At 32.0% G+C, this 12813-nt stretch overlaps 4 protein-coding genes across 4 annotated transcripts; 2 read left to right on the top strand and 2 right to left on the bottom strand.

Moving 5' to 3' along the window:
- Positions 1 to 91: 91 nt before the first annotated feature.
- On the top strand, positions 92 to 1954 carry LOC149484465 (band 7 protein AGAP004871-like). The gene is made up of 7 exons (XM_089700722.1): positions 92 to 233; positions 302 to 393; positions 475 to 630; positions 791 to 888; positions 967 to 1128; positions 1208 to 1373; positions 1856 to 1954. Exons 1-7 carry the CDS (start codon positions 92 to 94, stop codon positions 1952 to 1954), a joined length of 915 nt encoding a protein of 304 aa, XP_089556848.1.
- Positions 1955 to 2106: 152 nt separating this feature from the next.
- Positions 2107 to 3875, bottom strand: LOC149484464 (uncharacterized). The gene is made up of 4 exons (XM_089700352.1): positions 3802 to 3875; positions 2933 to 3163; positions 2555 to 2728; positions 2107 to 2232 (listed from the first exon to the last, which is right to left on the bottom strand). The coding sequence occupies exons 1-4, from the start codon at positions 3817 to 3819 to the stop codon at positions 2140 to 2142; spliced, it is 516 nt and encodes a 171-aa protein (XP_089556478.1). The 5' UTR covers positions 3820 to 3875; the 3' UTR covers positions 2107 to 2139.
- A 3056-nt stretch (positions 3876 to 6931) lies between these two features.
- LOC149484463 (uncharacterized) lies at positions 6932 to 10513 on the top strand. The gene is made up of 6 exons (XM_089700637.1): positions 6932 to 7772; positions 7886 to 8044; positions 8341 to 8792; positions 8999 to 9179; positions 9454 to 9574; positions 9687 to 10513. Exons 1-6 carry the CDS (start codon positions 7497 to 7499, stop codon positions 10340 to 10342), a joined length of 1845 nt encoding a protein of 614 aa, XP_089556763.1. The 5' UTR covers positions 6932 to 7496; the 3' UTR covers positions 10343 to 10513.
- mRpL47 (mitochondrial ribosomal protein L47) lies at positions 10490 to 11496 on the bottom strand. The gene has a single exon (XM_089700658.1). The coding sequence runs from the start codon at positions 11405 to 11407 to the stop codon at positions 10634 to 10636; it is 774 nt and encodes a 257-aa protein (XP_089556784.1). The 5' UTR covers positions 11408 to 11496; the 3' UTR covers positions 10490 to 10633.
- Positions 11497 to 12813: the final 1317 nt, after the last annotated feature.

Genomic DNA, 12813 nt, shown 5'->3' with positions numbered 1-12813 from the left:
GCTGTCTATGAACTCTCAGAATGTCAAATAGAGGAAAGTCCAAGTCAGATTTGTGAACATTTTGATTTTTTTAATACTTTTTCACTTAAAAATGAGACTATCCAGTGAAAATGGGGAAAAGACTGTTAAAAAGAATGGTGATAATAATTTACCATCAACGTCACCGATCACGATTCCAGACGTAGAGAAAAATTCTCCCAGAATATTACGACCACGCTTTCAAAACTACATAGGTATTTACTTGCTCATCTATTAGACATATACTTTGATTTAGTTTATTTAAAATAATTTTCGGTTTCAGGAAAAGATAAACTAATTGAGAAGTTTTTAGTATTTTTATCACTTATTCTGGTTGTTATTGCATTTCCTTTATCATTGATTTGCATTTTTGTGGTAAGTAAAGTTTTAACTAAGTATTTGATTTATTGTTTAATAACGGCGTAGATTGATTTTCATATCACAATATAATTTAAGGTCAGTCGGCAGTTTGAAAGAGCTGTTATTCTGAGAAATGGGAAAGTACATAAGAACCGACCATTTGGGCCCGGTCTATTATTTTATCTTCCTTGTGTAGATTCAGTAAAATTTATAGACCTAAGAACATTATGTTATGAGGTACCACCTCAAGAGGTAAGTTTGAGCATTCACTGGGTGTAACAATGCAATTAGATTGACCTCTTGTACTGAAATAATCATATTATGAGCTCTGGCTTCTCATGTATTACGCTAACGAAGAGCTAATCAGAAGCCACTAGGAAAGCAGCAAACAATATATCATACCATTTTACAGGCGCTAACGAAGGACTCTCTGACCGTTTCGGTAGATGCAGTTGTCTTCTACAAAGTTATTGAGCCTGTTTGGGCAGTTATTAATGTCGCAAATTACAAGTAAATTTTATAATTTTTATCTTTAATTACTTCAATAATTATTATACATCTGTATGACAATGATTTACATGTTTTTAGAATTGCTACCCAATTTTTGGCCTCAACGACGCTTCGCAACGCTTTAGGAACTACTAACCTCAGTGAACTATTAGTTAATAGGCCAGCAATTAGTCGCCAAGTGTTTGAACTTATGAAGAATACGACCAAAGAATGGGGAGTTAAAGTTGTTAAAGTAGAGATGTAAGTTTTTTCGGCACTTACAAATATGAAACAAACATTTGTTATCATGGTGTTTATGTGGAAATATTTTTGTTTCTAGAAAAGATATTAGATTACCATTGCAATTGCAAAAGGCAATGGCCGCTGAAGCAGAATCGACTAGATTAGCAAACGCAAAAATTATCGTAGCGAAAGCTGAAATTGAGGCAACGAAAAGCCTTCAATTAGCCACAACCTTATTAATGGATAATCCTATGTGTATACAGGTAAGATTACATTATTACAAACAATTTAATCCACACCGCGTACTTTAAAGCCTCTAAGCATTTTTTGACCGGCAATTGATCAATAGTGTTGCTGAAAACTTTGTTTATGTTGATGTTGGCGAGAACATTGCAACACGCATCGCTGAATACGCGTAGTATTGCTAGCAACATACCTACTGACAGAAACTCTTCAACATTTCGTTACAACTTTATTGCTGAACAAATGTTTACCATGAATGTCGGGCCTTCCATGAGAAATCTGAAAAACTTGTTGATTTATATCACCACATATAAAACCCCTTTTTTGTGAACGATTTTGGAAAATTAGATATAAATTGTCCTAATTTTTGTTAAATATGAATATATATGTCTATAACAGTTAAATCATTACTATAATTATTGATAAAGATTAAATCTTAGGTATAAGACTATTACCTTAACACGTTATATTTCAACAATAACGACTTAAATTTTGTTTACAGCTCCGCTATTTACAATCTCTACAAATGATTGCTGGCGAAACTACGCATACAATCGTTTTTCCTTTTTCCGTTGAAACGTTGCAGAAAATATTCAAATAACTTTATAGATTTTAAATAGTCTACTATCTATCTATTAATTAATTAATTTATTTATTACCGTGTTTAATTTTATAACAATTTATTATTAATAAAACAGGTTGTTTATTTTCATTATTTTTATTTAACAATTAAATAAATAAAACTATCTTACTAACGATAAATCCTGAGGTATTTTAATTTATGAACTAATAGTCGTTGCTGTCTTCTTCTCTTTTTTGGTGTGAATACTGGGCAGGCTGCGGCAGTGGATGCGCCGCTTGTTGCTTATGTACTGTCGCCTGAAAGATATAATTTCAATGTTAATATTGTATAAAAGAGTTAAGAGTTAATATTGTATTATGTACATTTTTGGACGACATTTTTCTTACAAAGAATGCTGCAAAATCCTATAAGTCAATACTTATACGACGACAGTTAAACGAACGACAATTCGTTACTACCAAAATTATTATTTTTAACGATGTCATTTGGATTGAATATTCATTAGTAGTAGGTATCTAATTATCTACAAAATCTATTATATTTCAAAAAGCTAATACCTATGGAAGCACTATTAGTTACTAAAAAAACTTTTATAGAAGTAAAATTTAAAATACTCACTTGGAAGCCGTTTTTAGGATCAGCAGTATATTTGACTAATCTCAAGGAACCGTCAGGTTCAACAAGAGAGTATTCACCATGAACAACGTCACCGTCTCTGAATTCTTTGTGGTTCTGTTGGTTGCCTGTATGGGGATCATCTACTCCATATGCATAATGGTAGTCTGGTTTCGCCTAGAAAACAATATTTACTTATTGACCAGAAAACTTTTTTTTCCCTTTTTTGATAAAAAGGGGTAAACATTACAAAGCCCAGAACGCAAACTAATTCAACTTATTTTCACTGTCAAACTTAAAAAAATAATAATTTCTTGTTTATCTGCAGTTAACAAAATATATCTGCCACAAAAATAACTACCGAGTATACTTATTACTTACCACATAGTCGACGGTCTTCAATCGATCATATTTAGCTGTTTCTGGGTTGATCTTGCCCGTCTGGTGATCGTAGCCGTAATCCGCATGTTGTTGTGCAGGTACTCCATGCGCTGCCGGTACTTGTACTTCAATAATTTTCCCGCTAACTGGACCACTGAAGCGGTTATATGAGTAGCCGGAAGGCGGGTGATTTGACAGCGCACTCGAACAAATTGCGAACAAAATTGATGTCTGAAAAAAGTTTTATTTGGTTTTTGAATCGAGCTAGACGGTTCACGCTTGATCGCATGCAAGATACTCGCAAGAGACTCGTCCAAGCCAGTTTAGTACTTTTATAGCATCCGAATAATCAATGCAGTTTGAAAACCTTAGCTACTGTATGCAGTTTATAATAGCCAATGACGGTATCAACACTTGTGGCAACATTTTTACTGTAAATTGATTGTTATTATTGTTACTTTTCTTTCATTGAAAAATAATATGAATTTGCTTCACTTTCATCAAATATCGTAATTGTCAACGTAGCACCGTAATGGCAAGAAGTGGGGCGACCTTCACGGTCAGGTGCTGATCTATTACTCAAGAGAAACAGTGACACTGAAAAGTTGAATAGCACTTTGAACTTTTTTTCACTAACGACATAATTGACGAAGATGAAGTAACGTTCGTATTAATTAATTTTTTTTTGTTCTGCCAATTAAAAAATATAGGGATGTTATAATTTATTTTTAGACGATCTAAATATTCTATTGATGTAACGTAAATTATTATCTAGTTTTAGGAATATTACAATATTTTATTTTTATTTCTAACAAAATGTATACTACCTATGCATATTCACCATTTAAAAAATAATTAAATTTGCCTACCTTATAAAATAAAGCCATTTTGTTTTGAAGTTATTTTGTACTGTAAATATAAATATCTTCTACAGAGTTGCCTGCGATACTGTAGCTTAAACTAAAGTCAATGCGGTTTTATAGCATTCGTTATTTAGGAAAGTATAAGCAATCGTGATCGTATTTGAGGTGGTTACAGAAACTATGAATCAATATTTTTAATATTTGTTTGTTCGTAGGCTATTTAATATTGCACTACGCAGTTTACGAAAAAGTAGGCCTACGGTAGCTTTCAAGCTGTATAAGGATAAAAAAAACGAAACACGCAATTGGCAAATCTATCAAATTGCGAATTACTGAAATGTTGTTCAAAGAGTATATCTGATAATATTATTAACAAGCTAGTTTCTTACAATATCCCGTTAATAATTAACCGGTTTTCATACTGTTTCCACCATTAGGTATAGGTACCTATGTATTAAACAGGGTGAGTGATTGAGTTAAAGAATATGAGTAAGTTACAGATTTAAAGGGATAATAATATTAGCCCATCTATTATAGACTAGGTACACTTCTGTTACTAGAAAAAAACTGTATTTAAAGTATAATTAATAAGAACATAAAGTTGGACCACAATTTTTTTTTTTATTGGAACGATTTTAAAAAAAATTTCCACATATGAACGTGATCCTTCAGTGCTAAAGGGCATAATATTATAATAATAATGTGAACCTTTATAATTCGGAGACACTCACAAAGGAGAAACTAAAAAATTGTCATTATTTTTTTTTAATTAAAAGCTACGATACCACTTTAAGCCTATATCAACGACCAACGTAAATAGGTACCATGTAGAAATTAACTTACCTACTTTATGCAACGTAATTATTTCCATACAAAATATGATAGTTGGTACAATCTATTACATTATAATTATTTTAATAATCATTATCCTAGAATTGTCACAAAATAAATATAAAAACCTTAAAAACTGAATAATGGGACAGGTAGGCACTAGTCACAGGTACTAGTTTTTAAATTTCGAGTTCTATCTAGATTGTAAAAAAAATAATTTAATAGGGTAATTTGTATTGCAAGCCTGTAGGACTGGTGTTTAAGTAAAATAACTGCTCAGGAAACTTAGGGTATACGTACTCGTACAAGTACAAGTATATTAGACATACTTCTGTATACTCAACAACATCGTACCAAAAATAGGCGTAGCAAGTCAATTAGCAAAAGCTCCTTCGATAATTAAAAATGACTCCTACTTCAAGTTTTTCTCTGAAAGGGTACTATAGTGTTGATAAAAAAAGGAATATTAAAGTAATAATAAGTAAGAGTAGGTAGAGATTGTCTAATCTAAAAATGAACGCCCCTCCACTGTGTTTACGCTCACATTCAAAGTACGTGTATAGACGCAATACACACAAATTGGTCTGCCTCATTGGTCGTTCAGTCCTCCAGTCCCGTCCATGCCCGAACGACAGGACCAGTTGGCCAACTAGTGCATAAATGACGCGATGCACGACAGAACGGACGTGTCATTCCGTACATAGCGCGCTCTCCCCGCCATACAATGCTAGGCACCTGAACTGATCGCCCGATTAGTTGACAAATCAGTGCGCGAGTGTCAAAGTTTGCAGTAGAATCGACGCGCGCACACATATAAAGTGGTTCAATAATTATTTGTCCTCACACATTGAAACAATTAAGTTTAGTGGAGGGGCGTTCATTTTTAGATTAGACAATCTATACTAGTTGTGTGTAACGGGGTGTAAGGCCGCGTTTCCATCTGCAAGAAAACTTCCGCAAGAAATGTCCGACAGACTGTCCGACAGCAGCTTGCAAGTCTTAGCCAGCACTTGCTACATGGTTACACGCGGCCTAACTGTGAATGCTTCCTTCCAACTTCCTTCTTATAATTCACAGAGAAAATAATGCATAAAGTTTATAATTTTTTATACGAAACTGACGCGAAGTGAAAAGTGAAAACCTTGTAAACCACAGATTGTAAACCAAGAAAACCGATAGCGGCCAAGACTCAGATCTCTAGTATGTCAGTTGTCACTTGTCACATTCTTTGACATTTGAATATACGAGTATACCGTTATACGAGTAGTCGTAAGTCGACTAACGTTCAGCGTTCCCAACCGTACGATAATTATCGTACAAACACGATAATTTGGTGCCTACGTACGATGTACGATAGCATGTTATTATCGTACGCTGATTTTACGATAATTTCTATCAGGCAAAATTCGAGAGTTTATATTATTTCACCCATACAAATATGAAATTTTGACGTGTTTCATATCGAACTTTCATGGGAACAGTGAAAGGACAATGCCCACCTTCCATACATTTGAAAACTTGATAAAGAAAGTTTATGTATAGACCGCAAGTATAGCAGGAATACTGCGTGCTTGATTAGGGAATAATTCCCTGTTTTCACTTTTACCAGTTAAACGCCAGGAATTTAAAAAAATACGAATTACTACTTTGTAGGTTAGGAATTGTCGCGGGCAAATTATCAACACAAATAGCTATGGAAATATGTAGGCAGTACATATGTACCAAGTAGGTATTTAAAAGTTAATTAATTATATCATTCTACCTATTAATTCTACCTATTAACGAGACGCAAACGCAAAACGAAAGAGACTGCGCCGATTCGAATATGACAGGCGGCTGTCAAACGTCAAAACAATCCGTTTCACTCTATCATCATCATAATTAAACGTAAACTGATAATGTTCGTATTATTTTTTACTTGACTTTAATAAATGTTCATAATATTTTACTATTTAGGTAAAAGAATTAAGTACTTAAAATATAACAAAACTAGTTAAAATAGTAAAAGTCAGTCTCCAGTCGTCACTCGCCAGCAAGTAAAACGGAACGTAGCAACTCTACAGATAACGTTCAAAAACCATAATTTCATTTTTTAAGAAGTTTGTACGAGTTTAGAAAAATAACAAAAATCTTTTTTTCCTACGTCTCTGATAAAAAAATGATAAGCGTAATGAGTTCACAATAAAATAAGCTAAATTTTAAGATTTGTTTCATTTCTATACATGTTCAGGTGAAAAATGGGCATTGTTCTTTTGTCAGATTGAATTTTAAACTTGGCGCGTTTAATGAACATAAAGTGGAAATGGAATTGGTTCAGATCTGTAGTCTGTACCACGCGTAAAACCAAAGAGTATATTGAATATTAAGGCACGTAAAACGTTTGGGTTTCAGTGTCCCGTTGATTTGACAGCGGTAGTTAAACAAAGATTAACTATAGAGAACTTGCATACATTCAATATTACAATTTATATGATTTATTTATTTATAATTGACTTTATTCTAAAAAGTACGATAATTTCGAACCAAAAACGCCTAATGTACGATAATTTTACGCCCCTGGTACGATAATCAGCTCACTTCAGGTTGCTAACACTGCTAACGTTTTGATATGTGATATGTATCGTACAAGTACAACAGCTGCATTCTTAATTCTTAACATAATAATATTACTTATTACTCTGAGTTGCTATTTGCGCTTGATGGATTCACTTGAGCTTCTAATCTCTGAGGTGTAAAACTTTCCTCAACGTGGTATAGGTAGCAAAATTGTGGCGAAGCACTACGCAGTACTGCCATTCATTTTTTAAAGCATTGAATTGAATTGAACATACGTGTATACTTTATTAAGTAAATATAAGTACCGTCTAAACATGAGCCCGCGTAGGAAGAAAACTAAATTACAAGCTCCAGCAACGGTAAGAGTAAAGCGCGAACGAGAATCTACTGAGGAGTTGAATAAACGTAGGAAAAGTGATACTACAATAGAAGACGAAGAGAAGAAAATTAAGCGGAGGAAAAACTTCGTAACAGCATGTGAACAAGTTTCTCTCAAAGAATATATCAACTATACTAAAAGATTCAGCTTACTGCATTTTCCCAAATGCTCTAATTCTTCTATGTGTACTCATCACAACTTGCCAAACACTGTAAGTTATTTGATTATAGGGAGAATTATTTTTCTGTTATTTAAAGAAGTACAAAATGAGACATTCCATTCTCAATATGACCAAACTATACAAATAGTATTTCTTATTTTCAGACAAATGTTATGCCAATACCAGCAAGAATTGAGGAAGCATTTAAGATTGAAATGAAAACAAACACATGGTGTGAGGCTCTTGAAGTTTGTTTTCTCTCAATTAACCCCTCACAGTATTTATCAGCTACTGTATTAAAGGATGTAGTTGAAATCATGATGGTAAATATATAACTAATATAATTGGAACTTCCATTCATAAAGAGAATGAAATTGACAATGCACTAGGAAACTACATTATTCCACTGATGGACATAGGTCTTCTAGAATATGTATGTTTGTGCAAACATATTATATTGCTAAAAATATTTATAAGTAAATTCTCACTTATACTGTAAGTAAAGAATGATGCAAAATAAGGAAAAGTTGAAATTATTGTTCCATTTGAAAAAAATTTAATTATTAAATAATCTATGCAAAAAAATTATAAATTTTATTTGTTCACTGTTATGTTCCAGAATGCGCATGAAGATACTACATCAAACTACACAATGTCGAATCTCTTAGACCAATGTCAACAAGTATTATCATTGAACTTTAATATGCACCCACCATGCATGGTAAAAAGCATACGCAAATGCTATTTAAAATTCCTAACATCTCCTATGGATTTAAAAGAAAACACATTTACTAATAGATCTGAGTTTAACTGTGATAAAGGTATAATTAAGTACTGTTTCAATAGATTGGAACATGAATTATCTATAGAGAGTAAAGATGAAGCTTTGGTTGATAAGTTTGAAAACACACCAGATGAAATGAAGCAAAGCGTACAAGGCTTGCACTGGCAAAAGGAAAAGTTTGAAATATTTGAATTGCTGAACAGATCTGATAGAATAGAACGACTTATGTCTGTATTGGAAACTATAATAGAATTGTTACAGTTTGATTTGGCTATATGGCACTCCAGGTATTGAAACATTTATTATTTAAAAGTAATTAAGATTCTTACATTCTTAAAATTTTCAAGAAGTAGATGTAGATTAAATTTTATTTTTTGTAATTAGTACTTACATATTTTTGGTCCCAAAATAAAATTGGTTGTATATATTTTTTATTAGCTTTTTCTTAAGCTATTCAATTTTAATTACAATATGTACTATTGTTATATTCCAGATATACAAACAATCTAGGAAATCACATAATGCGATCTCACAGACCCCTCATGGCTCACATTCTATGGTCTGCAAATATTCTATATACAGGTGCAGTGAACATAAATTGTAGACAAATACTAAGGATTTTTGTATATTTTATTCATCTACAATACCCAGAGAATCATATAAGAATAATGACCGTAAGTGTAAAATATTCTTATATGTATGTTAAGTATTATGTAACACAATTTGGGGGAGGGGAGGGGGAGGATCTTTAAAAAAACAAACTATAGCCAAAGCAAAGGAATCAATGAAAATTGAAAAACTTCTCAAGCAAAATATTAATTTCATCTCATAGTATTATAAATATACAATTTCATGTAGATCTTTATTTTTGAACTAAATTTTATGTTTTAGTCTAAAATATAAACAGCTTCTTATTAATGTATCAGTAATTTTTTCTTTTCTTTTCAGTTGTGGTTGAACACTATGATACAGACTTTCTATATTTGTGAAACTAATTCAAACAGTAACTATCCAAATACTGGGAAATACTGTAATAACTTTGCCAATGAGTTTTTCAAATTAATTTCAGGTATTACATTTCATATTTGTATACTTATATATTTTGAAAGTAAATAACTATTTAATTTACTTAAATTTCATCACATAAAAACAACATTCTCATCCTATATTCTTGTTTTCAGAAATGCCTTCACCAACCATTTTAAGAGTATTAGAGAGAATCAAACCCACCTTTATGAGATATTTAGTGAGCAAACAATATTTGAATACCATATTATCAACAGATGAAGAAGAAATTATAAAAGTATTCATAAATTTTATTGAAAGATCAGAATGGGAAAATTTTCCGGAATCGGAAGAGACGCCTCAAATACCAAAAACTTTGAAAGTTCCACATATAAAGCCTAATAAGTTGCTATCTTATCTTTCAAAGACATTGATTAAAACAGCACAATTAAATCTTAATAAAAAGAGAGAATCTAAGGTTCTGTATCCCAAATTTATACCTTTAGAAGATAATAAAGATATTATTGATCAAAAATATGTGTATTTGTTGATTTTTATAACTTTTCATGCTTATTTAGATGCTTTTAGTGTTCAAGAAGTGCAACAAACATTAGACACATTAAATGAACAGTTAGATCAAAACATACCAGATACTTATAAAAAAATTAACATTGAACTTATTTCATACTCAGTTAGCGAGGATTTTATTAAAAAATACAGATCAATATATCAAATGTTAAAAGATCTAATATTATTATTGCAAAAGAAGAAAGGCCAAATTCCTGTTCAAATACTTACACTTTTTGAAGCAATACCCTTGCTGGGTTTGTAATGCTGATCATTGATATGTGTATATTAATTGTTTTGTATAAGATTATCCTTCATTACCTCATGGATGTTTTGTTTCTTTATTTTTACTATTTTGCTATTATATGTGATTATGTGGTTGATTTAAAAGAATTTGTTGTATTTTAAATAAAAAATAATACCATTTACTGTTTCGTTTTATTTAATCATCTACATAATATCATTAATTTATTGTAAGTTTAAGAAAAAGTGTTTTGTTTTGCACTTTTATTTAAACAGAGCTTATTCTAAATGTTACTACTAGGTCTCTTTCAGATTAATATTTGGGTAAGAAGTGGCCTCTTGCTTTTTTGCTCCTCTTAGCTTTTTCTATATCAACATTAGGATATTCTGCTTTTAATTTGTCCATATCCATATCTGGGAATCTCTTCAATAAATGTTGGACGTGATTAAAATCTCGATTGCGAGCCTTCCGTTCTTCATTGAATTGTTTTTCTTTGTACAGTCTCAGGAATTTCTTGACAGCCATACTACTGATATATCCATGCTCTAAATAAGGCCTTACCCATCTTGAATTCATGAACTTCGGTTTATAATATTCTTGTTTCTGATATTTCTCTGGCAAGCCAAAGACATTGATTACATCGTCAGCTGGACGTTCACCTGTTTCTCCGGTTTCCAATTGGTAATATGCAACATTTCTTTCTCTCACAACAGTCTCTATGTTATCCATGGATTCTTGTACCTTATCGATTCTTTCAGGATTGGGGAACAAACGAACTTTTTCCTCACATTCATGTTCCATAGTATAAAGCATATTGCGTTCCTTTAACAATATATACCAGAGCTTATGCAGATCGGTATTTGACTTTATTCGTAATTCGTCTAGTCTCCAAGCTCGTCCTACTTTTATGTCTGTTTCGTTCCAATTTTTCTTAATATCGAAAAATTCCATTAAATCGTTGTTCATACCAGTCGTATGAAACTTATTTATACATATACTCGAAGCTGGCATCTTTACTACATGTTTTGAATGTAAGCAAGCGACGGCCGTCCTCTGACCCAGGACTCTCAAAAGAGAAAACTGCATTTTTAGTAATAAATCACATAAAACAAAATAGAAACCTAACCTCACTATCACTACCTACCAATAGTTACTCTTGAGTCTTGAGTCTTGACTTCTTGAGTGACAACTGACAAATGATAATTGTTAAATATTTTGACATTGACGTTTTAGTTTCTTTTTTTCCATTTTTCGTGGCGAGGAGAGAATAATTATTGGAGAATAAAAATTTCTATTTGATCCGTGATTTGATCTCACTTTTGTAACCAGTGCATAGTAAATTGAATAAAGACTTTATTGATTTGTTCAAAAGGAAACAACAGTAGACGTTCGATCGATGAAAATTGTCATGTCGGGCTTCGGGGACATCCGTATTATTCCGGTCGTTCCTCTTCAGCCTTTTATAATGGCCATTCCATATATTATATATAATAATATATAATGGCCATTCCATCTAAGCCTGAGTCGTTCAATTAGTTGCTTATTCTGTTAGAAGAGCTACACTACAACATAGCATTTACCTATTTCATTAATTATCTACTAACCTCAGTAGTTTTCTGTCAAAGACTGACATTTATTCAGGTTAGGTTTAATTTTTTTGTACATAAGATTAATTTTAATGTGTTTTAGATTGACTAAATTTTTATTTTTTTGGTAATCAAATACCGCATTAGGGCGATCAACGAACGATATGATTTTTTTGAAACTCTTTGTGATTAGTAGGTAGGTACTTAACTTTCTTAGAAGTCATAGATATTTTAAGAAGTCAATGTCACAATGAACGCTGCTTAGATTATACACCTATAGATGTAACCATGGCGTGGCCGCACTTGAAACAGAAATAGAATTTTGTGGTGTTGCCTAATAAGTTGGCAATTCCCACATATTAGGTAAAAAATATTATGAATCTTACTTGATCGCGAACAGACTTTATAAATACCTGTAAGTACTTCGCAAACTAAAAATTCTGAATTTGCATATTTTAAATGCTAGCTTCAATAATGTAACTCTTATGTCGTAGTCGTACGAAATACTTTAATAAAACCTCCGTAAGGTAGGTAAGGAGAATTGTATGGACATCATTGACCACGTACTACGTACTAGAGAGCTTTTAAACTACATATTTGTAACACGAGTTAGAGTCAATCGTCTCGGACCATTTTTTTTTTGTTACATTGATTGGTTTTAATTGATAATTTTATTCATATTTTTTTAATAAGTATTAAGAGGCAGAATATCTACAAAGTGTATGACTCACTAGCCGGCCCGCTTCGCCGCGCTTGTTGCACAGATTTTGTTCGTGGTGTCCTCTCTTTAATAATACCTCAATGATAGACATCTATCGACCGACACGACATAAAACACACACGACACGTTCAATGATGAAATAAAACCAGTCTATAACATCAACATGTTTATTATTTATTACTATA

This window comes from Colias philodice, chromosome 11 (genome assembly GCF_061535455.1).
Source record: "Colias philodice isolate Cphi_HAF_F1 chromosome 11, ilColPhil1 Martin Lab GWU primary, whole genome shotgun sequence".
Lineage (NCBI taxonomy): Eukaryota > Metazoa > Arthropoda > Insecta > Lepidoptera > Pieridae > Colias > Colias philodice.
Note: the sequence above shows the minus strand (reverse complement) of the source record. Positions and strands in the feature narration are given on the sequence as shown.

Bases quoted from the DNA above. Each gene is read 5' to 3' on its own strand.
- LOC149484463 (XM_089700637.1), top strand. From the start codon at position 7,497: ATGAGCCCGCGTAGGAAGAAAACTAAATTACAAGCTCCAGCAACGGTA. The intron at 8,045-8,340 runs GTAAATATATAA...GTTATGTTCCAG, and splicing joins ATGTAGTTGAAATCATGATG to AATGCGCATGAAGATACTAC. The intron at 9,575-9,686 runs GTATTACATTTC...TCTTGTTTTCAG, and splicing joins GTTTTTCAAATTAATTTCAG to AAATGCCTTCACCAACCATT.
- mRpL47 (XM_089700658.1), bottom strand. From the start codon at position 11,407: ATGCAGTTTTCTCTTTTGAGAGTCCTGGGTCAGAGGACGGCCGTCGCT.
- LOC149484464 (XM_089700352.1), bottom strand. The intron at 2,729-2,932 runs GTAAGTAATAAG...ATTGTTTTCTAG, and splicing joins TGAAGACCGTCGACTATGTG to GCGAAACCAGACTACCATTA. The intron at 2,233-2,554 runs GTGAGTATTTTA...TATATCTTTCAG, and splicing joins ATCCTAAAAACGGCTTCCAA to GCGACAGTACATAAGCAACA.
- LOC149484465 (XM_089700722.1), top strand. From the start codon at position 92: ATGAGACTATCCAGTGAAAATGGGGAAAAGACTGTTAAAAAGAATGGT. The intron at 394-474 runs GTAAGTAAAGTT...ATATAATTTAAG, and splicing joins CATTGATTTGCATTTTTGTG to GTCAGTCGGCAGTTTGAAAG. The intron at 889-966 runs GTAAATTTTATA...ACATGTTTTTAG, and splicing joins ATTAATGTCGCAAATTACAA to AATTGCTACCCAATTTTTGG.